Genomic DNA, 26,661 nt, shown 5'->3' with positions numbered 1-26,661 from the left:
TTTAAAATTGAATCTTTAACTCATTTAACTATCAATTTTATAGCAATCATCTCTATTTAAGTATTTCACAATCAGAATATTATACTGGTGTTACTTGAATGAAACATGAAGTTCACATGAATTTCTGTTAGATGCAATGGTAATGTTAGAGGTGTCAACTGAAAATCGGAGATGGGAATGAAAGATAAGAAAGCAAGCATCTATATTAATGCAGTGAGTTAGCAAAAAGTGAAGCAAGGTCAGAGATCCTCTTACTATTCTCTCCGGTATTCTCCTCCTTTGGAAAAAGCCACAAAAGGTAGCAAGGAAATTGAAGAATTGCCTCTATGATACTGCTGCTCCTTTGCCTTTGCAGTTACTGAAGCAATATAGTAAAAAAAAAAAGGAGTAGCATTTTTTGTGGAAGTTTCTTCTGTGCTGCTACAAGGAGAAATGGTAGTCCTCATTAATTTCTTAGGAATTTAATACTGACATAAAAATTGCTTATCTCACAGTTGGTTTTTAACTGTTATGTTTTAGCACAAACCAAGATGAGGTACCATTCCTGTACTCCAATTTTAGTTCTTCAAAACCACTTTTGAACATTTTGTGATTTGTATTTATGCCAGTAATCCTGTACCTGTCCTGGGAATTGAAATTTTGAGGATATTAGATACAGAAATGAAAGGGGTTTTTTTTATAAGGAAGAGAGTTGTAGATATTACAAGCATTGATTATTTGTAGAAGAGCTAGGATCAGTAGTAGTCCATACTGTATGTGCTGGGGATTTTAAGAGGTAAGTTTACACTCGAGTTTCCAGCCTGCCATAACCTTTTCTCACTGTTGCAGTATGCTCTGTGCTTTAATTTCTGCTGCTTCTGATAAGTTTATGCCATCTCAGAAAGCAAAAATTATCTGAATTTTAGATTAAATAAGAGAGAACAGGGTAATTTCAGGTAAAAAGTAAATACACAAAATACTTAAATAATGTAAAGACAACATACTTTGTCTGCTAGAATTACATGTGAGATTTTTGCTGCAGGCCCTGTGCTGCTGTCTGCAGTGCCCTTTGTCTGACTGTATGCATCTATGGTAGAGACAATGCAGCAACTGAATTCTCCAAACTCTCTGCTCCCTGCTAATGTCTAGAGCTCTGACCTTTGTAGGTGACAGCCGCCCTTTTTCTCATACAAGATTTGAACTTGGTGTCCCTTTCCACTGCAATCCATCATATTTCTGCAGTCTATTGCTGTCTGGACTTTTATTGCCTTTCTTGCATCCTAATGCTTCCTGCAGCATTGTAGATGAGAATTTTAATTCTCAGTTCTCCTAGCAGGGAGTAAAGAGGATTCTAGCCCCTTCTGTTCTCTTTCCAGCTGAAATACAGACTTCATGCCTATGCATTATGGTATCTTTTTTTCTTTTTCATGTAGAAAAACTGAATTGAAAGAGCAGTGTGCATGCATTCTACTTTTTTTTTCTTGAAAATTTTAGATCCACTTCTCCACTTTTATAGCTTAGCTGGGGTTGGGGGTTTTTGGATGGTAACAATAAATACCAATAAATATCAAACTTACTTTTTATATTACTAAAGTTCATTAAAAAGTCAACAGTTTCAAGGATAAGTTCCACTTAAAATGTGTCTTGCTTGCAAGCTCAATGTAATCATTTTGGAGAGATGTTCAAACTGGCTCAAAGTTGAGATGTTCTATGCAGCAAAGTGAGGTGCCTGGAGACATCCTGCCCCTGGTGCCTGGCAAATAGCTGTCTCCAGCAGGATGCAGTGGGACTGGCACCTATGCCCTAGCAGATAGACAAGGCACCTCAAGTGCCAAAGCCTCCCTTTCGCCCTACTTTCTGTGTCTGCTGCTGCCATTCCTCAAGCACACTTGCATGGTGGGCTGGGGAGGACCAACCAAAGGGCTTTTGTCGCTGTCTTTCACCACTACCTCTTTGCTATCACAAAATTCTCTTTCTGCCCCTTGGTGTTGACCTCAGTGTGCTTTCCAGTCACCCAGAATCCATGAGAAAAGGCCAGAACTAAATTCCTTAAACTTTTGATAGTTTCTGGTATGTTAGGGAAGTAAATCCACTCAGGAAGTTATTTATTTGCCTTCGGGGAGATCAGGAATTGTTTTTCTCCTCCTGAAGATGCTTAGAGGCTGAAATGGATCCTCTTTTTAAAATCTGCAATCCATACCACACTGAAAAGCTCTGTCAGGAGCATCTTGGATCTGTGAGCAGCATTTTTCTCTTTCAGTCAAGCTGGCAATAATAGTAATTTCAGTACTCTTACATCCACTGGAAGGAGAGAAGTCATAGTGAGATACATTAGTGCTGCCACATTTTCAGCTGATGGGGTGCTTTTAATGTACTTTTTCTCCGAAATTTGAGCCAAAATCATCCAAGGGAACTATTCTGTTATCCAGCAGAAGGACTACAACTTTTTAAAGGCTTTGTGTTTTTCTTTTTTTTTTTAAAGAAAATTGTTTACAAAACAGAAAGTAACAATGCCTCCAGGAAACATCTGTCACCGGACTAGGAAGAATACCCAAAAGTTTAGGATGCATAAAAATTAATTATTGGTTTTGGTTGCATAGCCTTGAAGATTTGATCAGAAAATTTCATTCCTTTTTGAAGGAATTTCTCATATTTTGGCAGTGGTTTTGCATTAAATTATGAGTGAATTTATATTTAGTTTGTCACAAGAGAAATTTGAATATGTTGTACTGAAGAAAGAATAAATGATCTTTTAAAAGTTTGTTTCCATTTTATGTTATCATTTATTATATATACATTTTTTCATATGACTAGCATATGGTATAATATCTCATTGAAGATGCTTCAATTTATAAAAAAGGTAGTTTTGTTCAGTAGAGTTTTCCACAATTATTTGAAATATCAAATAAATTAAACTGAAACATCTGAAAATTAAGATACAAAGAGAACATTTGTAGTGTCCTATTACACCTGCTTTCTCAGTGCAAGGAAGTTATTTCTGATTTTAATATGGCAATGTAAGTATAGATTTAAAAAATAGTTCCTAGGTTATTCCAGATTTTGAGCAAATCTTTAATTTTTTAATATTGCAAGATGTTTCACTTTGTATTAAAGAAGTTAATATCTTGTAAATTATATTTTATTTGAAAATTTCCAGCTAGCTTTATATCTGCATAGCTCCATCATAGTTTGCCCTGTCATAGTCCGGAAATGTGAGCAATTTATCTTGCCTACAAATTAATTCTACAACTCAATTCTACAACTCCTCTCTTCTCCAGACTCCCAAAAATTGGGTAAGGATTAGGTTGAATCCTCAAGTAATAGTTCCATAAGTGAGCTCCTAGCCTGATTGGCAAGATAATAAACACATGACACAGCAACTTTTTAAGTGATTATAGGACAGACAAAGATTGGGTATCACTGGCATATGGAATACCAAATAGGTTTGAAAATTCCTGGTGATAGAATTAATGGCGGGATCTCTGAGCACAAATAAATTACTATTACTATCAATGATTGCTGTTAATGACCGTGTGAAAAGCAGCAATGTAACATAAGGTGCAAATGAATGGCATTTAGATTTGCTGCAAATGCCTGGCACAGGTTAGGATTGGGGATAATATTAAACCTTCAAACAGAATTTGCAATGTCAATATTCTAAATGCCAAGATAGCTCTTTAATGCAGAGCAAGAAAGTGTTGAACTTTTGAGGAATTTAAATAGATATCAAATATCAAATAAATACTCAGATGGCTAAACATCTGCAAATAAGTTTGGTTCTGAAATCCATGTTTTCTAAACTAAGTAGTCCGACCTTCACAAGTGAAAAGGCTAGAAGGAATTAAAAATCATAAAAATCTCCAAATCTCAAACTTGAATAAAAATGTTCCATGAACCAATTTATTAAAAAGAGAATAAAGATGTGCCTAAGCTCCATTTTGCTTTTTTTTTTTAAGTAGTCTGACTTTGTACTATGTACAGAGTCATGTATATCTGATATATTTAATTCACATTGCACATTGCCTCTCACAGATACTTCTGCTTTGCCTCTGTCTTCATATGGCTGTGTATTTGCTTGAGAGTTATGGAATGTAATTTTTTGAGCTTTAGATTTTCTGCAAAATTTTATTAAAATCAGACAGAAATTTCACCCAGGCAGTGGTGATGAGCAAGATCCTGAAGGCCAGATGCACAGAGAGCATGATCATTGAAGCCTTTACTCCTTACTAAATGATGCTAAAAATCATGTCATGCAGAGGCAGGAATAAGTCCCTTTCCTACTTTCTGCTAAAGCAGTAACCTGGGTCCTGACAAACAAAACCAAGAGAAGAAACAGCTTTGTGTTCTCTTTAACTTGTGGTTTGCCAGACAGGTTGTTGTCATGATGCCGACTGCAAGCAAGTAATCCTATTAGACTTCAGGTAATAGGCTTACCTTGTTATCTGAACATATTTGTGTGGAACAAGCTCTCAAAGAGATTCAAGGGGGAAGATTTTTATTAAGAAGCCCTCTAGGCATTGAACTAGCACCTTTTCCCACAGTCACAACTTATTTCTAAACTCAACAAACCAGCACCTCGAGACGTGTAGGGAAAAAAGTCTGTCCAAGGGTATATGGGAGGACAGCTGTTGTTTCCATTCACTTCTCGTATTAAACCCATCATACCCTTCCAGAGTGATTGCGTTTCTGACAGTGGTCATGTGTTTGGAGAGGTGTCCCACACCCAGGATGCCCTTGTTGCTCCTTGGATGGCAGAGCCAGGCTGCTAGCTCTGGGACCAAGTTATGCCATCTTATGGTAAGGTTATCATGGAGCGCTGCAACAAGCAGACAAGGATAGGAGGTGTCTCACCACATGTTGTTACTTTCAACCTACAATTGTAAAGAATGATTAAAAAAACCCTAGTGAAAATACAAATTAAATATAATAATTTTCCTTAGTCTCTGCCTGCCACATCTTTCCATCCTAAACAAATGACAGTATGGGGTAACAAATATGCCTCACAAGCCAAAAACTCCAAATCTTGTTTTACATCAATAACAAAACTGTGTAAAACTGCTGGATTTAAGTCTTCCTATTTCATGGAGATTTATAGGATGAGTATCATGACCAGAATCAAGAGAGATTTACTTATCATTCTGCTAACATAGCCATGTGCACCCTTTTTTTCAGATTGAGTTTAATCAGTTGCAAGCACAAAAAATAAATCCCTGCTTTTGCATGTAAGCCGAAATGGGGTGGATAGTTCTAGCAACATATTCTTAAACATGAGAGATGGTGCATGGCAGAGGAGGTTACCAGTAAATCAGACAAATAATTAGTGGGATAGTTCTCCTCTGAATTCTTACCAGGAGCATCTGTTTGGTTTCTTAATATACTGTAGAAACAATGTTGAGTAAAGAGATTTGATATTTCAATACCTTCCTTACAGCTGAAGCTCCTGACTGGAAGTTTGCAAAGGTGAATGGCAAATTCTGCCTGTCTCAGGGTGTTTATGGTGCTGGTTTCAATATGATTTTTCTTCAAATACAAATGTGGATACCATGAGATATTTGTGCTTGTGGAATCTCATTTCTCTTTTCACTTTTGGGAATGTGAATTGGTCATATGCAAAGTGAAGAATGAAATTTTTGCTTCTTAAAATGATGAGGTAACAAGGAGTAATATAGGTATACAAAGTTTTATGTTGCCTTTTATCCATTCAACTGCTTTTAATTAACCTGTCTGAATCTGCATTTGAAAAATTTAGACATCTCTTGGATCCAGTGTATAGAAAAGAGGAGCAGGAAGATAATTCCATCAAAAGATTTTCTTCCTTGGTTTGTTATGATATTGTCAACAGCTCTTGATGGAATTACTTCCTTACATCTTGCTTCAGACAAAATATTACAATTTTCCTTAGACTGTTAAAAATGTAATTCAAAATAAATGCTGTGTATCTGCCTCACATAATAAAACCCCCTGTACTTCCCAGAAATAAAATATCTTCCTTGTTGGATGTTTATTGTTTCATTCAAATAACACTTGCCTAAATTCCATTTTGCAAAATTCCTTCTGATTGTTGATACATTCTGTTATGAATTTGGAGCTAGTTAATGACTTTCTGCTGTCCCTATCATGTCAGATTAAGTGTTGTATTCAAAAATAAGTAGAAATCAGAAGGGGTTCTGGTAAAGTCTTATTCATATCCTGAGGTGTGGATATGCAGTTTTACAAGGTATGTATAATTATTACAAGGAATATAAATCTTCCATCAATTCATTTTTTTTATCCCTGCAGGCACTAAAACCAAATTATTTCTTGAAGCACTTATTAAATGCTTGGAAGAATATGGAAATTCACTGAACTTGCAGAAATGTGTTTTGCTCTAATTGTGCTCCTAGGCTAGCAGTAATTTCTGTAGTAGGATATAATTTTCTAATTGGATCTTCTTATAAAGTAAAATTCCAGTGTGAAATAAAAGATCCTTCCAAAGTGATACTGCATGAAAACAGATGCATAAATGCATTCCAATTCTTTGGAATTGTAAACAGTTTTTCTTAGAATATGCTGAATGCATTCATTTTGAAGTGTCCATGGTATGATTTCCTATCTGTGACTTCAAAGTGATTCAAGATTAACACTTTGGAGGTTGTCTTGTTTGGGTATGACAGGTAATGCATTACACTTGCTGAGGAAAAAGTGGTGAAGTATGAGTCAAACTGGCTAAGTTTTCATTTTGTTATGAGCATAGAATTGTAATAATGAAATATATAGTTCCTGCAAGTTTCTGGTTTGATTCATGGCCTGGGCTTTGGCTCTCACAGTCTGTGGAATGAAGCAAAGTATTGATTTTATGAAATGTGTGCCATCTTGAATCTGCCTGTGAAGGGTCAGTGTAGCTGTTTCATGAATAATGAGCAACTGAGATTACAGTAGAAGATTTAAAAGGGATTAATTTATGTGGAATTGAACTTTGAAGGAGGAACTTTGCCAGCTGATATATTGGCACGTTAGTGAGGAGTTGCTTTAAGTAAAACCGTCCAATTATTTTCTTATCTTTTCTTCTTAATGAGCTAACACATTATTTCAGTTCTTAAAAGTCAGTTAGGGGACTAGCTGTAAAGCCTTTATATTAGGCTGAATCCTGCCTTACTCTCCTGAGACATGACCTGAAATATGGGTGTCAGAGAGGAGAGTTCATGAGCAGCCTGGAATGCATGTTAATATTCACTTTACTGGTGTGCTGTAGAGAAGCAATGTCCACTTCCATGTAGTCTGTTGTGGAGGCTAATTTTGCATTGTGTTCCCTGTGTTATGGATTTTATGTGTGTAGAACTAGCTTTAGCAATGACTGATGGTCAAGGAGTTCTATCTTCCACTTGCAGGGCTTAACTTCTATAATAGAGTAAACAAAGCCGTACTAAGTTCAAGCTTTCTACTGTGCCATATAGTTTAAGTCCTTTACTTTGCTGTTCTCTCTCCAGCCTTTCCTGCTTATCCTTTGGATGTACCTGCCTTTGTCTGTTAACTACCCAGGGGATTAAATGCCAGCATCTGATTTCCTCACTCCCACTTAATGTAGGTGCCTTGCACATCAATGACAGCAATTGCCTTATACCCCAGGTAACCATTTACCTCACAGGTGGCTAAATTTAGGGGATTTTGTATTTTTAGTGAACTGTTGGGTAATTTAAATAAGTATCCAGTGTAACTGAGGGTGTCCCAGAACTAGCCACTGCAGTAGACTAGCGTACTTGTGGCTATTTGGAAAACATGGAAGTAGGTTATACTAATCAAAGAAATTGCTGATGTTTCTTTTACCTCTGCTGTTTCTGTGAAAAATTGTTTAACAACATCCAGAGGCTCTATAATGGAGACAGGGAGACCTGCGTCATCTGTGGACTTGTTGACATAAAATAAACAGCTGTGTGCAGCCAGAAGAAGGGATAACACCTCTCAGCTCACCATTGATCTGCTCTTAGTATGGATTTGTAGATCCTCAAACACACGTTCAGAAGTCAAGTTTCTGTTTAGCCCTGAATGTTATTCTTTTATCATGATCTCAGTTTTCTTGTTTGTCCTCTAAGACCATTCCACCCAGCAGCAGCAGAAACACACTTGGGCACTGCCCTGCATGTATCTGCCATGGCAGTGAGTGATTTAGAAGTACTGAAAGGGGGTTTCACAATTTGAAAGCTGAAACTTGCTATGAAGTGTCAGTAAAGATTGTTTTGCTAAATGTGTTCAGATTCCTTGAGTCCCAAATCCATACACAAGTCCCCGGGGATATGTGAGTTCCATGAGCATTAGCAAAAATGTGACTAAGGACTTACTGTTCTGAAGCAAAACACATAAGGTTGTGTGTCTACTGCTGTGGTCTAAAAGCCCTTCACATGCAGTACAAAGCACATGACAAAGAAAGTGCTATTTTCATTCAGTCACCAACCTCCCTAGATAAAACAGTTATTCTGATTAAATGAATGCTTTCAGAGAATAGGTTTTGCTTTTGTTTTCTATAGCTCTGTTTTAAAAGCTGTATTTCTCTTTCTGCTTGGAAAAATGGATAATGAACCAATGAAAAAAATGCCATCAACTTGTCAAATTATGCCAGGGGCTGGATGCATTGAAAGAACCATAATTTTCCAGAATCTTTGATAGCACATTGATTGCAGTCTTGCCACCCCCATGTGTCTGATGATCTGCTTGTGAAAAGTTTTTTTTCATTTGCACACTTAGGCCACTTCAGCTGGAAGTCTACTCAAAAATTAATGAAGTATGCCAATGTTGAAACAGATTCCAAGCATCAGCCCAGGTTATCAGTATGGTGGACTTCACTGAGCTGGGAAGTTTAAGGGCATGTAGGAAAAAGCTGAAAATAAAAACACAAAGGGTGGGAGGAGCTATGATTGTGATTGGGTGCTCTCTTATGTTTTGTCTACCATTAGACTCCTTTGATTTTTCTGAAACAAGTACTTTGAAAGGAGAATATTTTAGGTATCCATGAACCTAATACAGGTTGTTAATACCACTTTCTCTTGTCATGTACCTTCAGGATTTGTTGCTCTCCTAAAGCAGGGCATTTTGTATCTTCAGACGTCATGCAAAAATCTAGAAAAATGTGTTGTATATTTTCTGCAGGTCCTCATCATGTAGGATAAAATCGAATTACTTCTTTGACCTAAAGTTCTATTGCTTATGCACCTGCTGTATGTAATAATGTCTTATTTAGTATAAATTATTTCTCATTGGGTTCATATATGTCAGCATGTGAACTCAGAATAAATGCAGATACTTGTGGAAAGGAAACAAAAACATTTCATGAGCACAGCTGAGTGCAGTTTATCATTCCATTTGAGGGAATACTTTTTGGAATGTGTTTATAATCTTTGTTCATCTCTACATACTGGTGTTAACTACTGGGTATTTTGACTTCAGACACCTTGCTATTTCCAGAACAACTATGTGGTAGGGAGGTCAATGAAAGGATTATTATGAGATCTTTTCAGTACAAGCCCACACTAATGAAAGTGAGACAAAGTGACAGTGGACATTAGCAAGTTGTAGATTTCTCAGTGTTTTGGAGTATTTAATATGATCAAAGTCAGAACTTTACTTGAAACATTTGGAGCATTTTTTTGAGCACTTGGGATGGGCACAATATTCATAGCCACCTTCGCCAATCAGAGACAATATGAAGGTCTTCTCCAGCAGAAGTGTTATTTCTTGCTTCAGAATGGGAAAGAACTATTCAGATTTGAAAGCTACTGCAGATAAGCTCATAGGCTCACCTGGGACGTCAAGTTAAAACACCGATCTAAGTGGAAAGAATATTGAGAAAGTTACTGTGAGGAATGTGGACGAAGTCAGAGAGCATGAGGTGTGTTTCTGGATGAGGGTTGTAGTACAATGACCATCAAACTAACCAGGCTATGGGTAGGAAGCTCCCCTTTGGTACCTTGTTCTACCTTCCAAGGTAGAAGGACATTCCTACTGCTGTACAGCTTCACAGCTCGGATTCAGTCCTGTGCATGGCTAAAGTGATGGAAGAATCAGAATTACAAAATAGACAAAGCTGAATGTTACGCATGTTGTGTGAACAGAATTTAATGAGTAACGAGGTTGTAAAAGCATCAGAAGTAACAAAAGAATGGCCTTCGTAACCTTAGTCCTATTTCTTGTGCACATATATTTTTGGACAATCATTTTTGGACAGTCATGTATGCTCAACAGCAACCCCAAGTTTCCAGAGTCCTCATTTTTTATAATGTGTAGATTGACAGTGCTCAGTTTTAAAGCAGTTCATTTTTCATTTTGTGTATTCCTTGTTATTTATCATAATAATAGCCACTCCTTTTATTTATCATATGCCTTTTAATTTTTTTTTCAATTAAAATGCTTTCTAGTGTATTGTCTGAATATCCACAGAGTCTTTTTCTCAAACTCATTTATGCATATATTGTGTCCATTTTATAGATGTTAAGCTGAGGTACAGGAATAGTAAGGCCAAAAAGATCTTCTAGGTTTTGACGTTGAATTTGAGTTTATGGTAATCTAAATTTTAAGGTATCATTACAGCAAACTGTAGTTCAAAGCACACATTTTGAAGCATTATATCTTTGCAAGTCAAATGCTAAGTTCTAAAGGAAAGTAGAAGCTCTTTATTGGTGTCCAATTTATTAAAAAATGTTAAAACAGTCACCTAATATCTTGCAGGTTGCAGGAAGTCTGGTACAACAGGGACTTCAATCATATTTCATATAGTCCCTTTTGTTATGTGACGTTCAATGTCTTTGAAAAATGACAGAAGGCATCTTGCTTTAATGCAAAATTCAGATTCATCCCTAAAGCAGACCTCTTACAAGTACTTAATTAATGAAGTGTTTCTAGAGAAAAATACTGTGGTTGTGTTATCAAAAACTGTGGTGTTATATATATATTCACTATGAGATTAGTGGCTACTGGGCTGTTTGCTTGTTCACTGTTTGCTGGTTTGAACCCAGACATAGTACAACTGAGGTGAGCTGCTGAAAAAAAAAAATCTCGGGCATATGTAAGCAGTGATTTTGAAGAGAATTATGACTTATCCACATTTAAGAGGATTTCTCTTAGAAATAGTGAAATGCATATCCTTAATGTGAAGATTATAGCGTGCTGAATATCAAGGTTCTACCTCAGATCCTCTTGGGATTCAAAAGTTTCTCAAAAAAAAAAAAGTTGCCAGAATTTGTCAAAGCAAGGCACTTTTCTCTTGACCTCAGTCTCCCTGATAGCTGAACACCATTTCCTGACAATTTTGTTTAAAGAAATCAACATGAGTCTGACACCAAAGAGAAAAAAAAAGCAGATTTTGCATAAGTTATAAGAAGCTAAAATGTGGTTTTAAAAGTGAAGTGGTGGCAGACATTAATATGCAGCACTACTAACTGAACCTGTCCTATACTCTGTAGGATGTGTGAAAAAGAAAAAAGTTAATTGAAAGATAGAGTGAAAATGAAAGATGATTCTTAACCAGTATATTAAAAGCCTATATTAAGTACCTTAGGTACAGTTTGACAATTAATATTGTTTTGATGACAGGCAGGAAGAGCAAGAACTAAAATTATAAAGAGAGTTTGCTGCAGACTTCCCAGAATAGGTTTTATATGTCAGTGATGCATATTTCATTTTACTAGCTATTTTTGTAAAGCATTTGCTACTTTAAAGGATAAATTAATATGAACCATCAAGCATTATTTTGCAAATTATAAGTAAGGCACCTTCATTATCCAAAAGAAATATATATATTTACTTGTCTGATACTATCTAGACTTGTGGAAAAAAGTCTGTAAAGGCAGAAACAGTAACTACTGAAAAATAAAAAAATTATCTGTTAAAACAACTCTAGGCAATGTACTAAAATAAGTACAAACAATAATCTTCATTGCCAAAGGCTGACTGATGCAGTCTGTTCTGTTGGAGTTCTCCAGTTTTACTGTGTTTTTTCAAAAAGCTGATACAAAGCATTGATTCAAGTTGGAATCAGTTTCTCTAACAGTCCTTGGAAACATCCCAGAAAGAATGAGGGTTTGGATATTCCTGGTTTTTACAGGCATACTGAGTAGTAGCAGACTTTTGGTGTATGAAAGTCCCCAAATTTAGAAAACATCTTGAGCAGCTATCATAGGTGAAAAAAAGTCCAGACAAATATAGTGATGACTCTGAAAGGTCAGAAGTGGAGGTGTTGAAATAATCTCCTACGTATCTTACAAGATGGCTGGGAGTGTTCCCAGAACCCATTAATAATCCACTAGTGAGTGAGCTGTGATGAGTGTGAACTACAGAGAAGCCATAGAAAAAGGGAAACATGATCAAAGAAATTTTTGCCTGAAAACTTTGGCTATAGAGAACATAGCTATATTTCACAAATCAGCTGAAGTATTTCAGAATTTAGAAAATGTGAATCTTCCTACAAAGGAATGGTAACACAAAATTAAATATCAGAAATTAAGAATAGAATAGAATAGGAATAGGAATAGGAATAGAATAACAAAGAGATAGGGAGAAATAGGATTAAATGTTGGTCTTGGTCCCCAGGATCTTAGGTAGACTCAAAAAACTGATGGTCAAATATTAATTGACATGAACATCATACATTAAAAGTTTATGTTGCTTCTGGAAGTACCTGATATATCTCATTTTGCATCTTTTGTTATGATTTGTTTTCTTTTTTATTCTAAATGCATCTTTAAATAAGAGAACCTTATCTTTTCTGAAATGTAATCACATTTAATATTACTTATGTTTTTATCCATCTTTAAGGTTTTTAGTCTTAACACTGTCCTAAAGGTATATTCTCATGTGGTACACAGCATTTGAGTAATAACTTTTTAGCACCATTGAAATTATGTATCACATTAGACAGTGAAAAATACAGAAAACATAAATGGCTAGTGCTTCAGAGATGGTTCTTAGATGAATGTGGATAGCCTACAACATATGACATTAGAATTTCATTATTAAATTTTTGTTTATTACCTGTAAATGAGGCAGAAGACTTATTTGTAGTCATTGCACTCAACTCCGGAAAGTGCAGCACTGTAATAAATTCTTGCCCTCTGAAATATGTTTATCTTGTTACTGAGCTGGCTTGCTAATGTGATTTTCTACCTTTTGCTAAAGGAATGTAATGCTTGCTGCAGTTGCTATGATACAAGACTAGTGCACTGAACTTTCTGGTGCATCAGCACACGTTTTGTGTCACTGTTACTGCTGCCATCTCTTAAAACTCCAAATGTAAAATAAAGATTCCTTGTTTGCTCTGAATGACTAGTAGTAATATTATTGAGCTTTATTTTGACTGTGGGATTGAATTTTAGGTTTTGGGTTTTTTTTTTTTAAAAAGCAACTCATTATGTAGGCTACAACAAAACAAGGATACTATGCACTCTATTGTGTTTTGCATTTTAATAGCATGTATAAAGACTTAGCTCTGCCTGTCTAGAACTTAATGTGTAGAAGAGTCTTTATCAACCCTGTTCTTTCTAGGAGAGGAAAAGATGTAAAGAGGCACCTCCGGTTGACAGTTTATCCCACAAACCTGAGACATTTTAAGTCAGGATGAATTACCTCCTAGAAGAGCCTGCTTTTTATACAGAGAGGACCTCTAGATAGCTTAAATGAGATGCCTAATTTTTATATAGTTAAAACTATAGGAGATGAATCCCACTGTGAGTGATAGGATGATTTTTTTTTTCCAAACTTTTGGCCTGGGAATAATAAAAAAAAGATTAACAGGTGGAGATGTAGCAAAACTGGAGAAGCTAAAAGTCAAAATATAATGCCAATTATAGAAGAAGCAATTCTATAGAGAAAGGTCTGAGAAAGAGATCAACCTCCTTTCCATACAAAACCAAGGTTTTTGTCAGAGTAGGTAATGACATTTCTGTAAAAGTGGCCTTTCTCTCATTTACATCCTCTGCCTCAGTCTCCCAAAGCAGAAGACTTAACAGCCTGTATTTCCTGAGAGATGTATAACATGTTCTCTGCCAATGCCAGTGACTGTATTCTCAGGGATTCCTATTTTGATAACATTGCATCCACTAGACAAAGACAGAAGACAAGAAAATAAAACTTTTGGAAATACTGGCTCTCTGCTGATGGTTAGGCTGCAGAAGAGATGCTCCTTTTATTTTTCTGTAGCCTGGAAATTCATCGGGTGTCCTCCAGACTATTAATAATGTTTTACTTAGTAATACCAGGTAGGCTTAATGGATTTTCCTGCCAGTGTACTCAATGTGATTGCAATGAAGCATGAAACAACCTGTTTAATGACTTACACTTAGACCTGATGTTAATTTTTTAAGACACCTGCAGCTTTCATTAATTGAGCAAGCAATTGAACAAACATCTGACTGTGAGAGAACAACTAATGTAAAAATCAGAAAAAAAAATATTCACTGTACCTTAGGAAACATTACTGAAAGCTTTCTGGTGAATCTCTTGAGGAATAAGTAATCACATCTATTGAGTTTGAGATATTTTCTGCCTATTGACAGAGTATGTAAAGTAGATATGCTCCTTTCTCTGCAGCTGGGATGACAGCAGCTCGGTTAGTAGTGGCCTCAGTGACACTCTTGACAACCTCAGTACAGATGATCTGAATACAACCTCATCTGTCAGCTCTTATTCCAACATAACAGCCTCTTCAAGGAAGAACACTCATGCCCAGGTGAGTAGCTTTTCATTGCCGTTTGTTGCAACATCCCACAAGCATGCAGGATAACAAAGGAAAAGGTTTAGTATCGATGCCTCTGAAACAAATGAAATGCTCATATTTTATAAAATCCTCTATTACGCTTGCATGGAAGAAGCCCATGGATCCCACTCGCCCAACCTTGAGCTGTGGACTGACATCTCAAATTCCCTGCTCCCAGGGCACACACTAGTGCTAAAAGTGCTGGATGGTGAGACCTGGACTCTGCCCACTCTGGAGTAGCCTCCACTGGTCCCAGCCCCAGGAAGTGCCCAGCCTCTGCTGCACCCTAGCACAAAAATCCCACAGTATGACTAGATCTGCCCTGGGTAGATTTCTGCTCACTTCAGACCATTTGGAGTATCTCTTTCAACAGATAACGCAATTTAAAATGAGGTACTTTTTTGTCTATCATAAGCTGAAACATACCAGGTAAGAAATATATAGCCTATACTGTCCTTTCCCTGTTCTCTCGTAGAGGAGCCCACAGAAGGTAGAGCTTTTCTTCTCAACAGCTGGGTCCAGGAATGAAAGCGTCAATGCAAGCTGACAATGCATAGTGTCAAAATAGAGGTCTGAGTGGCATACAGCTACAAACTGTATAGATAATATCTGTGTCTGTGTCTCTCTCTCTCTCTCTGTGTGTGTGTGTGTGTGTGTGTGTGTATAAAGTTCTTGTGGTAGGTATCCCAGTATTTCTTCCTAGCTCCCCTCAAAGCTGCAAATAATGAAGAAAATATAGAATGCTATCATGACTTGGTTCCTCCCCAAGAAAGAAATTGTGCTGGTTTGAAGGTGAACCAGCAAGGGAAAATGAACTCACCACAAGAGAGATTATAAGTCAGAGCTAAAATTTAATAATAATATTATTATAACAACACTGACACACAAGGGAAATTGCTTTCAACTCACAATACCCCAGCAGTATAACCCAGTGTCCTGGGGCACAAACCCAAGGGGGTTTGTTTGCCCTTGTGCTGAGACCCCTGTGGCTCCCCCAAGTCCAGAGCAAAAGGAAAAGAAAAAACCTGTTGGTGCAGGCGAGGGCTGTGGTCTGGGCGAGAGCGGTGATCTCCTGCTGTCGAGGTCCTGCTGCTGCTCTGGATCCGACGAGAAGGTTCCCGAGGTCTTCCTACCCACCACTTATGTACCCTCAGGGAGCACTCAGTTCCTCCCCCTGGGCGGGGACTCACACAATGGGTGATTGACTCTGGGAGCCAGGGGGTGTTGAGCTGTTGATGGCCCATTAGCAGCTCCGCCCCCCTCAGGCTGGGTGTGAAGGTGATAATGGCTCCCTGGGCAGCTGCTGCTAATGGCCCATTGTCCTTGGGGAATGAATAGAGGGGGTAGAATACAGAGCTTTGATCACCCCCACACAGGGTTAGCTGGTCCCTCCTGCTGAACTAGGACAGAAATAAAACCAGAAAACTTTGTCCCAACAGAAAAGTATTCTTTGCCATGTCATCTCTCCTGTTTACAAGCAGGGAACTTCAAGACTGATCAGTCAGCATAGAGGAAGAGTGGTTACCTCCGGTGATTTGCTGTCAAGTATTCAGGACAGAAGACTGACACTTCTGATTCCATTTAAACTCCTGCAGGCAGACAGTGTCTGCACTCCAGAGATCTGTTTTGTAGACATACATTTGTAAGCAGAAGAAAAACACATATTTGTGATTTCCCTCAGACAATAAGGAAATATAGTTACTTTTGGAAGGAAAATTACTTTAATCTCCAGCAGGACACAGACCAGTGTGGTACTCATGCAAAGATATTCACACAAATGCCAGCATTCTTCAGCCCTTACCGTTGCCTTTCCCCCACCCCATCAGGGTATTCCATGGTGACTAATTGAAGATCAAACTCTTCCCTGTCACATCAACAGTGTTGGCCACCTAGTTCTGGCTTACTTGTTCCACTGCATCCTCATCAGGATTGAGAAATCTTTGGCTGACTATTTAACTCCCTGTGGGGTTTCTTGGGTGATCTCATGTTCTAGCTGCTCTAGAAACCTCTGTTCTCTTTGCAAGTTGTTCAGCGATAGGCAGAGATGCCACACCGGTTCAAATTTTACTTTCATTCTAGAGTTACTTTAGACTAGGAACAGACCTTTATCAGGTATACCTTTACCAGGCAAATTAACCAGAACTCAGTGTACTCCATGCTAGCTGACAATCTCAGTCAGAAGCTGTTCTCCTGGCGTAAGACATACACAGCACAAAGATCCCCTTCTGTCTTTTTCAGTGATTGGAGCAGGGAGATGTGGCTATAGTCTGAGGCATAAAATACATATTTTGTTCTTGTTTTCTTATTAAGAGGATTAATCACCGTAATGGTCAAGAGAGGCTTTTAGAAAGTGTTGTATTTGCCATTTCTTCGAAACTATGAAGTTTGCTTTTAAAATGTATTTACAGCCATTCATTTATTGGAAAAATTCTGGCAGTATGTTGTTACGTGTTACACATGTTGTAACAATAACTGTAATGAAAACTCTTTTCTAAAAGACCTGCAATATTTTTGTAAATGTTTGCTTGGGCTTTTTTCCCACTCATCCTTACCCAAAATCTGTCCTATCATCTCCAAAGCACATATGAAATTATGGAAATGCAGAAAGCTTTTGCTTTTTGTCCTCCTCAGGTGACAAATATGTGAACAGGAACTAATAAATCTGTTGGTCATCTAATCAGTATTAATCCTACCTATGACAACAGTGCCTAGGAAACAGCCACATAAGGGGCTCTGTGGTGAAGGAGTTGTGACAGCACAGACTAATAAATAGTCCATCCCTGAATGCCATCCACTTTGCAGCCCCTCTTAGGCTGGTGATACCTGAGAGCAGCACCATGTTTTTGCTGTTTTAGAGAGACAGAGACAAGCAGGACTGGTGAGATGGTAATGTGCAAATAAGGCTTGAAGCTGAGGTCAGGAGGCTGCAGGAAAACACAGGAGGAAGGGTCACACTGAGCAGCCTGTCAGCACAAAGAGCGCCAGTCCTGTCAAACACAGAGGGTAGGGTCAGCCTCTAACATTTCTATTTAAACCACTCTCACAGCTTCTACACTGTCTGTTTTGTTGGGCTGCTCCTTGCAGCACTCCCTTCCTCTTATCTGCATGCCTCAGGGAAAACAGGTGTCACAGAAGGGTTAGATCCTCACTGGTGCATCTTCCGCAGGGGTCTGAGTTTCAGAGTGAGTGCAAGCCCAGACGATTGCCTTCACACCACTGATGGGTAGTGCTCATGTAAGCCTCTCAGCTACTCTGCTAGTTATACAGCTAGAGTGAGCTTCTTGTTGGAAACTATTTCTGTGGAGACAGACCAGTAGAAAACCCATCAGCTGTAGCACAGATAATTTTGATAAAGATGTTTTACTTGCTCACTGATGGCACAGCATACTCTGTAATGTTGGAGCAATATTCCTAATTCAGTCAGTAGAAGGTCTGGGTGGGAAAAGGCAAGAAACTAGACTGAGGTTGTTTAGTAGTGTATTTAGGAATTCCCTCACCCAAGCTTTTAGTAAAACCTCCCAGCACAGTGATTCACTTTTGAAATTCAGATGGAGTTGAGGAAAAGTAGAGTATCACCACTGATGATTAGAGTAATTATGTTTCACTTCATTATGGTTTATCTATGAAGGATATGGATGAAGTCTTATGAAAATTTAAAAAAAAAAAGATAAATTACTTCTGCAAATGGATATATTTTTAAACTTTTAAAATGAGGATGCTACTGTTTTAGGAGGGAAGTTTCTGTGGTGCTTGCTGCAAATAAATCCATATGCTTATTCTCCTCCCCTCCTGTGATTTAAGGAATCAGCAAATAATGAAGATGGGACTGACAATTTCTCATGCAAATCTCTTGTAGCTGAAGACGGACTCAGAGAAGCGCTCAGTTACAGACAGCGAAACTTGGGGAAGCACTGAAGAACTGAAGAAACCAGAAGAAGACTTTGACAGCAGTGTAGACAGCAGTGGCAAGTGGAAAGGCCTTCCTTCTGGACTGTCTGAAGAGCCAGAGAAGGGGAGTCAGAAAGCATCTCTCTCTGTATCACAGACTGGATCTTGGAGAAGAGGCATGACTGCACAAGTAGGAACAACTCAGTCCAGGCACAAAGCAGGAACAAGTGCACTCAAGACTCCAGGTAGGAAACTTGTGTAGTTTAGATTACAGTACTGAAAATCAGAGCTTTATACTTAGAATTCATCTATAGGCAGTAAGGAATCTTTAGTGGGCTAAAAAAAAATTGATGGCTATTGTCTATTTGTGATAGACATCAGGAACTGTAAGCAGACTGGTAGTTCCTCGCACAAATGACTGTAAGCCAAGATTGTAATAATATACTAAATTGTTCATGTCTATAACTGTTAGTTTTCTACACTGCTTACTAATAATTTATTAATCACACATGAATGCATCCATAACAAAAAATGTGATTAAATTTTGTTGTACTATCATTTGTGTATGTCAGCTTCTATTAAAGAATTCTTAAATGTATTTTTGGAATTATCTATGCCTTATCCTTGTTCTCTAGAAAACATTATTTTGATAATTGGACATATGCATAGAAATGGCCAAATATTAAAAGCTGAGTCAAAAAGACTGAACATTTAAGTGAGGAGACTCAAAATTATGTTTTTAGTTATTTCTGGGCTAAAGCTGAAATGCCACATTCCAAATATTGTGGGTGTTGTATAGACCACTGTTAAGACATAAAAAAAATATATAAATTTGTCTTTTTTCACAGTTTCAGTTCCAGATGCCTTCTTACCTAATTTTGGGAGGCCTCTCAGATGCAGTAATCACTTCTGTAATATGGGTTTGAAGCAAAAACTCAAAAAATTATGGAAAGGGTAATTATTAAAACCATCTAATCCTAATCCATCATTTTACTAAAGAAAAAAGTAGATTCTTTGTGGAACACTTTCTGGAACTTTGTCATATCCTGACAAAATAGTTCATAAGGATGCTTCAACCGCCAGTTGTAAAGGCAACTAACAGAGATCTCCTCAGAATAAATTCAAATCCTTCGTGAACCCCTTTTGTTTCTTTGCAATTATGAACAGCTAAACATTGGTCAGTCTCTGGTCTATAAGATCCCTGAGGAACATTGACATGGTCAGTGATCATATGGGTACAGAAATTACACCCCTCTAATAGAAAGGTGTAAAATATAAAATAAAATATAAAATAAAAAATGGACATAGTGAAATGTTTGCTGCATGCCAAGGTAAATGTACCAGCTTTGTTTTGCTGAAGATGAGTAGGAAGCCACTCTGCAACACAGAATTGAGGGCTTATTTTTTAAAGCACATCCTAATGGTCTGTATGCTTGCCAGGTGTGATTCATATCATGGCATGTGCATGTGTTTCTGTAGCATCAAATGTGAACTGAACAAAAATAGGTGTGGTTTAGTACAGACTTGCAGGTGCTGCTCTTTGTTACATTTTAGTTTCTTAAGAAAAATTAGATCACAAACCGCAAAAACTTCCATAATCAGTTAAAGAGTAAATTAAAAACTTTGTTATGCAGTGTAGTTGTTCCTTGTTAGTAGCATACAATAGGTGCTTAAAAAGAAATTAGAAGTGAAATGGCATTTTTAATCTATTTGTAAAATAGGAGGAGGGTACTTCTTGTTAAGAAGAGAACATCTTATTTCAACATTTCTGAATGTTACAATAACATTACGTAGAAATACGCATTATATAGTTAAGTGCCTGTTCAGGACTGAAGACAACCTCTCAGAAAATCCAAAATCTTGAGAAGATATCAAAGATATGACAAAGACTATTAACAGGTGTAGATAAAATTGTTACAAATCAAGATTCGTATCATGATAACATAATCTCTCCCTGATAATTTTGTGTAACAAAAATCAGAACATTCATTCATAAGTTAAAAAAATGTAATGAGTGAAAACCAAAGACCTCAATAAGGACCAGTAATTTCTACATGTATAATGAAAGTCATACTTTGGGAAATGTTAATTACATGTAGTTTTATTTTCAATTAATATTTCTTTCATATAGAAATTCTGTTAACAAAAAAAATAAGTAAAGTAAAATTCCTTATAGTTCATTCAGGATAATTTTCTATGACTACATTCACCAGCTATATATGAAACTAGAAGTCTGCAGGGGAATTTCAAACTTTTAATACTTAATGCTTACCTGTAATGTGTCATACCTGCTACTGACAGCTGATGGGAGTCTAAAGACCCAACTGGTCTGTTTTCTAAGGGCAGTTTTTCTATTTCAGTACTTTTTCATTTTGAAATTGTAGTCATATACTGTTGGAATTAGATATTGAGACATTACAGCTTAAACACAAGTGACCTTTTCAAATATACTTTTATTTAGGAAAAACCGATGATGCAAAAGCTTCAGAAAAAGTGAAAACTCCCCTGAAAGGCTCCTCCATACAGCGCTCTCCATCAGATGCAGGAAAAAGCAGTGGTGATGAAGGAAAAAAGCCACCCTCTGGCATTGGAAGATCAACTGCTACAGGGTCATTTGGATTCAAGAAGTCTGGGTTGGGATCTTCTACCATAATCACCACAAGTGGAGCGACCATCACAAGTGGGTCAGCAACTCTAGGAAAAATGCCAAAATCTTCAGCCATTGGTGGGAAGTCCAGCGCAGGGAGGAAAACAAGCTTAGATGGTTCCCAAAACCAGGATGATGGCATCCTGCATGTGAGCTCCAAGACAACTCTGCAGTATCGAAGTTTGCCTCGCCCATCAAAATCCAGCGGCAGTGGAATCCCTGGCAGGGGCGGCCACCGCTCCAGCACCAGCAGCATTGACTCCAATGTGAGTAGCAAATCTGCGGGGGCTGCTGCCACCAAACTGCGAGAGCCAAGCAAGATTGGGTCTGGGCGGTCCAGCCCTGTCACCATCAACCAGACGGACAAGGAAAAAGAGAAGGTGGCAGTGTCCGATTCTGAAAGTGTCTCACTGTCCAGTTCTCCTAAATCCAGCCCAACTTCAGCAAGCGCCTCTGGCACACCAGGACTTAGACAACCAGGATCCAAATACCCAGATATTGCCTCCCCTACATTTCGAAGGTTAGTGCATTTCTATGATTTCCTGAAGTTGCAATATATAAAGCAGGGATTTTCAGTGTCTTAAAGTACTGTACCAAAAGGCTTTTCCAGGGCATATTTTGCCACAGAGAATCAAGTGGTGAAAAATAAAAGGGTAATATTTTTTCACACAACACAATTATTTCCTTAGGATTTAAATACATTCCCAGGCCTGAAATGGCTGCTCCTTGATCTTTAAGCATTTTAGGTACATAACCATAACAACAGTTTGAAGCCTAGAAGTTGAACTCAATGATCCTTATGGGTCCCTTCCAACTCAAGATATTCTGTGACTCTAAGTTCAGCCACATAAGAAATTCCCTCTCGGTACTCTGGTAAGCCCCCAGAGGGAAAAAAAGGACACTGTGTTCAGACACATTCTGTTGCTGTAACAGGAGATGCCATTTTCTGGATGGAGAACTGAAGAGCTCTTTAAATTATAAAGATTTAGATTTGCTTTCACATTGTTGGCAGCTCCAGCTACAAACATTTCATTATCTTAGCAGCTTTGTTACATCTTTCATCACAAACATCGGCAAGGCTAAATTTCAATTGGAAATGCCCTATTGTAACATTTCTGGAAGTATAAATCTGAAGTGTAGATTGAGATGGAGCACTTGCACTGCTGGAGAAAAAGCCAATAGTGCCCTCTTGTGCCTAATTACCAAAAGAGCATCTCCAGGCTGCTGGGGAGCTGCAGCTGAATATTGTGGGCTTGGTAATACAGAAAATGTATTCTTATGTTATTAGAGCTGCTTACTTTATATCATGATAATTTTTGCATTTATTTGCTATTAATTTGTGAGCTGCACCTTAACTGCACCTTAAAATATTTCCAGAAATACATTAAAACATCACATGACCTTTTAATTCAAGTTTTAGAGGATTGCAATTTAGTTTTCCATCATCACTGTAGAATTTTCTTCTCTAGAATTGCTGGAAGAAATTATGTGAAATACACTTCTGTCATTACTGCCCTTGAAGACAAACTGAGCCCATTTAACCATGGTGCAGTTTATTCTGTCTGAGTGGTTACTACATGACTGATGACCATATAACCATTTGCACAAAAGAACGAGAGGGAAATTTTGCACAAATATTTAGATGTTTATTAAAATATGAAGGATTCTGCAAGTGTTTTTTGCAATCATTTTAGCAGATTTGAAAAGTGAGAGGTGTTAAACCTAATGACTTGGGAACACTTAATTACTGAATTTGGGGGAAAGTGTAATCCGTTTACGAACTAAGACAAAAATGTGATTATTTTACCTCTCTCTGGGAGGGTCTTTATGTGCAAATAGCACATTTGAATAGGAGTGAATGAGAGCTGTATCTAAAGAAAGAAACCCTGATTATTGTGATATGGTAAAGTGAATTTAACTTTGCGCTGCAATTGATCAACTAGGTAGGCATGATTTTAGTAGCAGTAATTACAAATGTGTAGTTTGGCTCTTAGGATGTTGCGCCATGAATGTTTAATGTGGCTATCAGTTTCTCTAAAGCTATTTGTTTTACATTTAGGTTGTTTGGTGCCAAGGCAAGTGGTAAAGCTGCCTCTGCACCCAGTACTGAAGGTGTGAAACCCACATCGGCAATGCCCAGCCCTAGTACCACATTGGCACGGCAAGGCAGCCTGGAATCGCCATCCTCGGGCACAGGCAGCATGGGCAGTGCAGGTGGGCAAAGTGGTAGCAGCAGCCCTCTCTTCAGTAAACCTTCGGACTTAAATGCAGATGTTGTAAGCTTAAGTCACTCCTTGGCTTCCAGTCCTGCCTCAGTGCACTCTTTTACGTCAGGTGGTCTTGTGTGGGCTGCAAACCTGAGCAGCTCTTCAGCGGGCAGTAAGGATACACCAAGTTACCAGTCCATGACTAGCCTTCACACCAGTTCCGAGTCTATTGACCTTCCTCTTAGCCATCATGGCTCTCTCTCTGGACTGACAACAAGCACTCAGGAAGTTCAGAGCCTGCTCATGAGGACTGGAAGCGTCAGATCTACTCTTTCGGAAAGGTGAGCTTGCCTATAGATACAGTGACCACAAAATCAGTGAGAGGCAAAAGGACAGGAGCCAAAAAATAAACCCTCCACCTGTTTTGCTAAAGGGACACTTTAATTCACAGCTTAGTCCTTTATGTAAAAAAAAGGAAGGAAGGAAAGAAGGAAGGAAGAAAGGAAGGCAGGCAGGAAGGAAGGAAGAAAGGAAAGCTGAAAGGCACTGAATGTGGGATCAATTGCCTTTTAAGGTTTTACAAGCACTTTTTCTATCTTGAGAAGTTTTTTTTGTTCCCTTGTTCCGGAGAACAACCAGAGAAAAGGGAAAATTGTCTAATTAAAGGCAAATCTAAACAGCCAAAAGCCACAAAATGATTCCTGTGTGCTGGATCTACCTCCTGCCCCAGCAACTGGCAGCTCCAAAGCTGTATCAGTGCCCTCTTGTGAGCAAATCTCCAGCTGTGGGATCTCACTACTTTTCTTCCCATTAGCTCAAAGCACAGACAGAACTGGTTGATCCTGGCCTTCAAATGACCAGACATGCCTTAAAATACTCAGTCCTGACAAGCTGCTTCTTGCATACTATCATTACACAGATTCTTACTGAAATGCAGTTTCACTGGCAGGGAGACAGTTTACAAGATGGGATCCTCACTATACGCTCAGTCCTGGCAGGTGTCTGGAACAGACAAAGAAATGAAAGAAAGTGTTTTCCTTTGTTTGAGGATCTTTTTGATATGCAGATGTTTTACCATATAGAGTACATTATAAAGAGATGCAACCAAACTGGCACAGTTGTACCAAAATTTTTTGGGGTTTTCTTTTGTTTTTTGGAGGAGGGTGAGAGAGGCAGCAGTTGTGGAACATTTATTAGGCTGTTGCAAGAGAGGAAAAATAGTCTTTGCTAAGCACTAAGTAATTTTCACTTCATGTGAAAATTTTCAAGATTTGACAGTGAAACTCTTGTCTTACATGGGGGACTGAAAGGCAATTTTATTAGCCTTTCACCCAAAAAATAAAATTATACTTAGTCAGTGAATTTTCAACTTAGTTAGTTGTTTAACAACACAATCATTTAAAGGAAAAAAAGTTCTTTTTTTTTTATACAATATCCGGCAGTTTTTCTCCCTTTATAAAACCCCTAGATTTTTCAATGCCAATCCTTTCCACAAAAAGATTTCACTTTCAGTGAACCAGCATTAAAAAAAACTGCAAGCAAAACCAAAGTGCCAAAACTTCTTTGACAAGTCTATATGGAAATTTTCTTCACATTTCTTTCTCTTATGTTACATTCATAAGTATTAGTATATCAGCTAAAAATCACACTTCTTACTAATATAATTACACTTTAAAACATATGTGTGTACCAATATAATGTATGCTAACAACAGTAGATAAAAATACACTGATACATGAGTAATTTGTAATTTGCACTGTGCCTTTAATTTTTAAATAGAATTGTGTGGTATGATTCGAATGTAACAATATTTCTTAGGAGGCAATTATTAATTCTTAGCTTATAAAATCCATCAGTGCTACATATATAGATTGTGAGGTCACAGAATGATGTGGAAGGGTATGAATTTATGCCAAAGATTATATTTATACAGAGAATGTTAAACATCACGTTTCAAATGTTTATGCCTTGGCATAAGGTCCTGAGCAACCCCCACTACTAATACTTCATGTATTTGTTCAGTGACTTAATTTCAATGTTCCAAATACTTTGCCTTTGGCAATAGTTTTAAGTTTCAGATTTGTTCATATGGGGATATTATGATTGAGCCCAGAGAGAGCCTTTTTTCATGTTGATATGGCCTCAAAGGAATGTATGTACCTTGAGTAAATGGTGTAATTTCTTGAATTATAGCCCCAATAGGGGGTTTGCGGTTTGGTTTTTCTGAAGAGTCTGTTACAAATGCTGAGTTATTTCTAAACTCTTTTATATATTAAAAATTACGTGTAGCAAAGTGGTTTTTTCATGACAAAAGCATTAATTTACAATATTGGCAACAGATATGTTTGGCTGTAGATTATGTCCTTTTTCCTCTGTAAACTCAGCTTATATTTGAAATGCCTCTGGCAATACTAAACACAGGATGGCATAACATAAAAAATTGTCTGCAAAGAGGCATTTTCTATTTCTTCATTCACTTGAGCTTGCAAAAGACTGAATCAGCAGTCTAAATAGTCAGATGTACTAATATATTGTAGAGACAAAATCAGAAAGACCAAGGTGTACAATGAGATACAACTAGCAAGCAATGTATAGCAAGCAGAGAAAGCCTAGGAAAAACTCAAGGATAAGATAGATCTAATAATAGATGATAGAAAAAATACGGGTTTGCTTCCTTGAAGAATTAACTGCAATTTGATAGATAAATATCACTAATGGCAAACATACTAAGAGGAAATAAAAAGGTTGACGATTATTCCAGTTTATTGGACTTGATGAACTTTTCATTTCCCTGCTTCAGACACAATCTGAAATAACCCTGCAGTCATTAGAAATGAAGAAGAGTTTTCAAAGAGTCTGTGCTGAGGAAGGAGTGAGGAGACCTGAGATGAAGGCTGACGGCATTACAGGAAGGCCACCTTGCCTGGAAAGATAAGAAAGATATTAAACGAAATGGGTTAAGTAACAGATAACATGGGATTAGTCATAAACAGTCTTTTAAATAAGACTGATTTAATTCATTTGCAGGAGAACAGGCTTTCTGAATATAGGAAAGGAGTTAGTAGATGAAATAAAAATCTTGAACTTAGTAAAGCTTTAAGTGCTATTCCAAATAACATTCTCATAAACAAATGGGGAAAATAAAGATGCTTGACTGGTTGGTAAAGACTTATTGAAGATTCGTGATCAAAGTCTTGGTAGTCTAAAGGGATATAACTGAGCAG

The 26,661-nt window shown here is 37.6% G+C and overlaps 1 protein-coding gene across 4 annotated transcripts in view; it reads left to right on the top strand.

Moving 5' to 3' along the window:
• NAV3 (neuron navigator 3) overlaps positions 1 to 26,661 on the top strand; it is a 273,242-nt gene that overhangs the window by 187,503 nt on the left and 59,078 nt on the right. For all 4 annotated transcript variants that reach the window (XM_071552178.1, XM_071552177.1, XM_071552176.1 and 1 more), the window contains 4 exons: positions 14,530 to 14,668; positions 18,552 to 18,828; positions 21,045 to 21,750; positions 23,290 to 23,778. In XM_071552178.1, the coding sequence (XP_071408279.1) occupies positions 14,530 to 14,668; positions 18,552 to 18,828; positions 21,045 to 21,750; positions 23,290 to 23,778 (1,611 nt within the window). The remainder of the gene's footprint in view (positions 1 to 14,529; positions 14,669 to 18,551; positions 18,829 to 21,044; positions 21,751 to 23,289; positions 23,779 to 26,661) is intronic.

The sequence above is a fragment of the Pithys albifrons genome, chromosome 3 (assembly GCF_047495875.1).
Source record: "Pithys albifrons albifrons isolate INPA30051 chromosome 3, PitAlb_v1, whole genome shotgun sequence".
Taxonomy (NCBI): Eukaryota; Metazoa; Chordata; class Aves; order Passeriformes; family Thamnophilidae; genus Pithys; species Pithys albifrons.
Note: the sequence above shows the minus strand (reverse complement) of the source record. Positions and strands in the feature narration are given on the sequence as shown.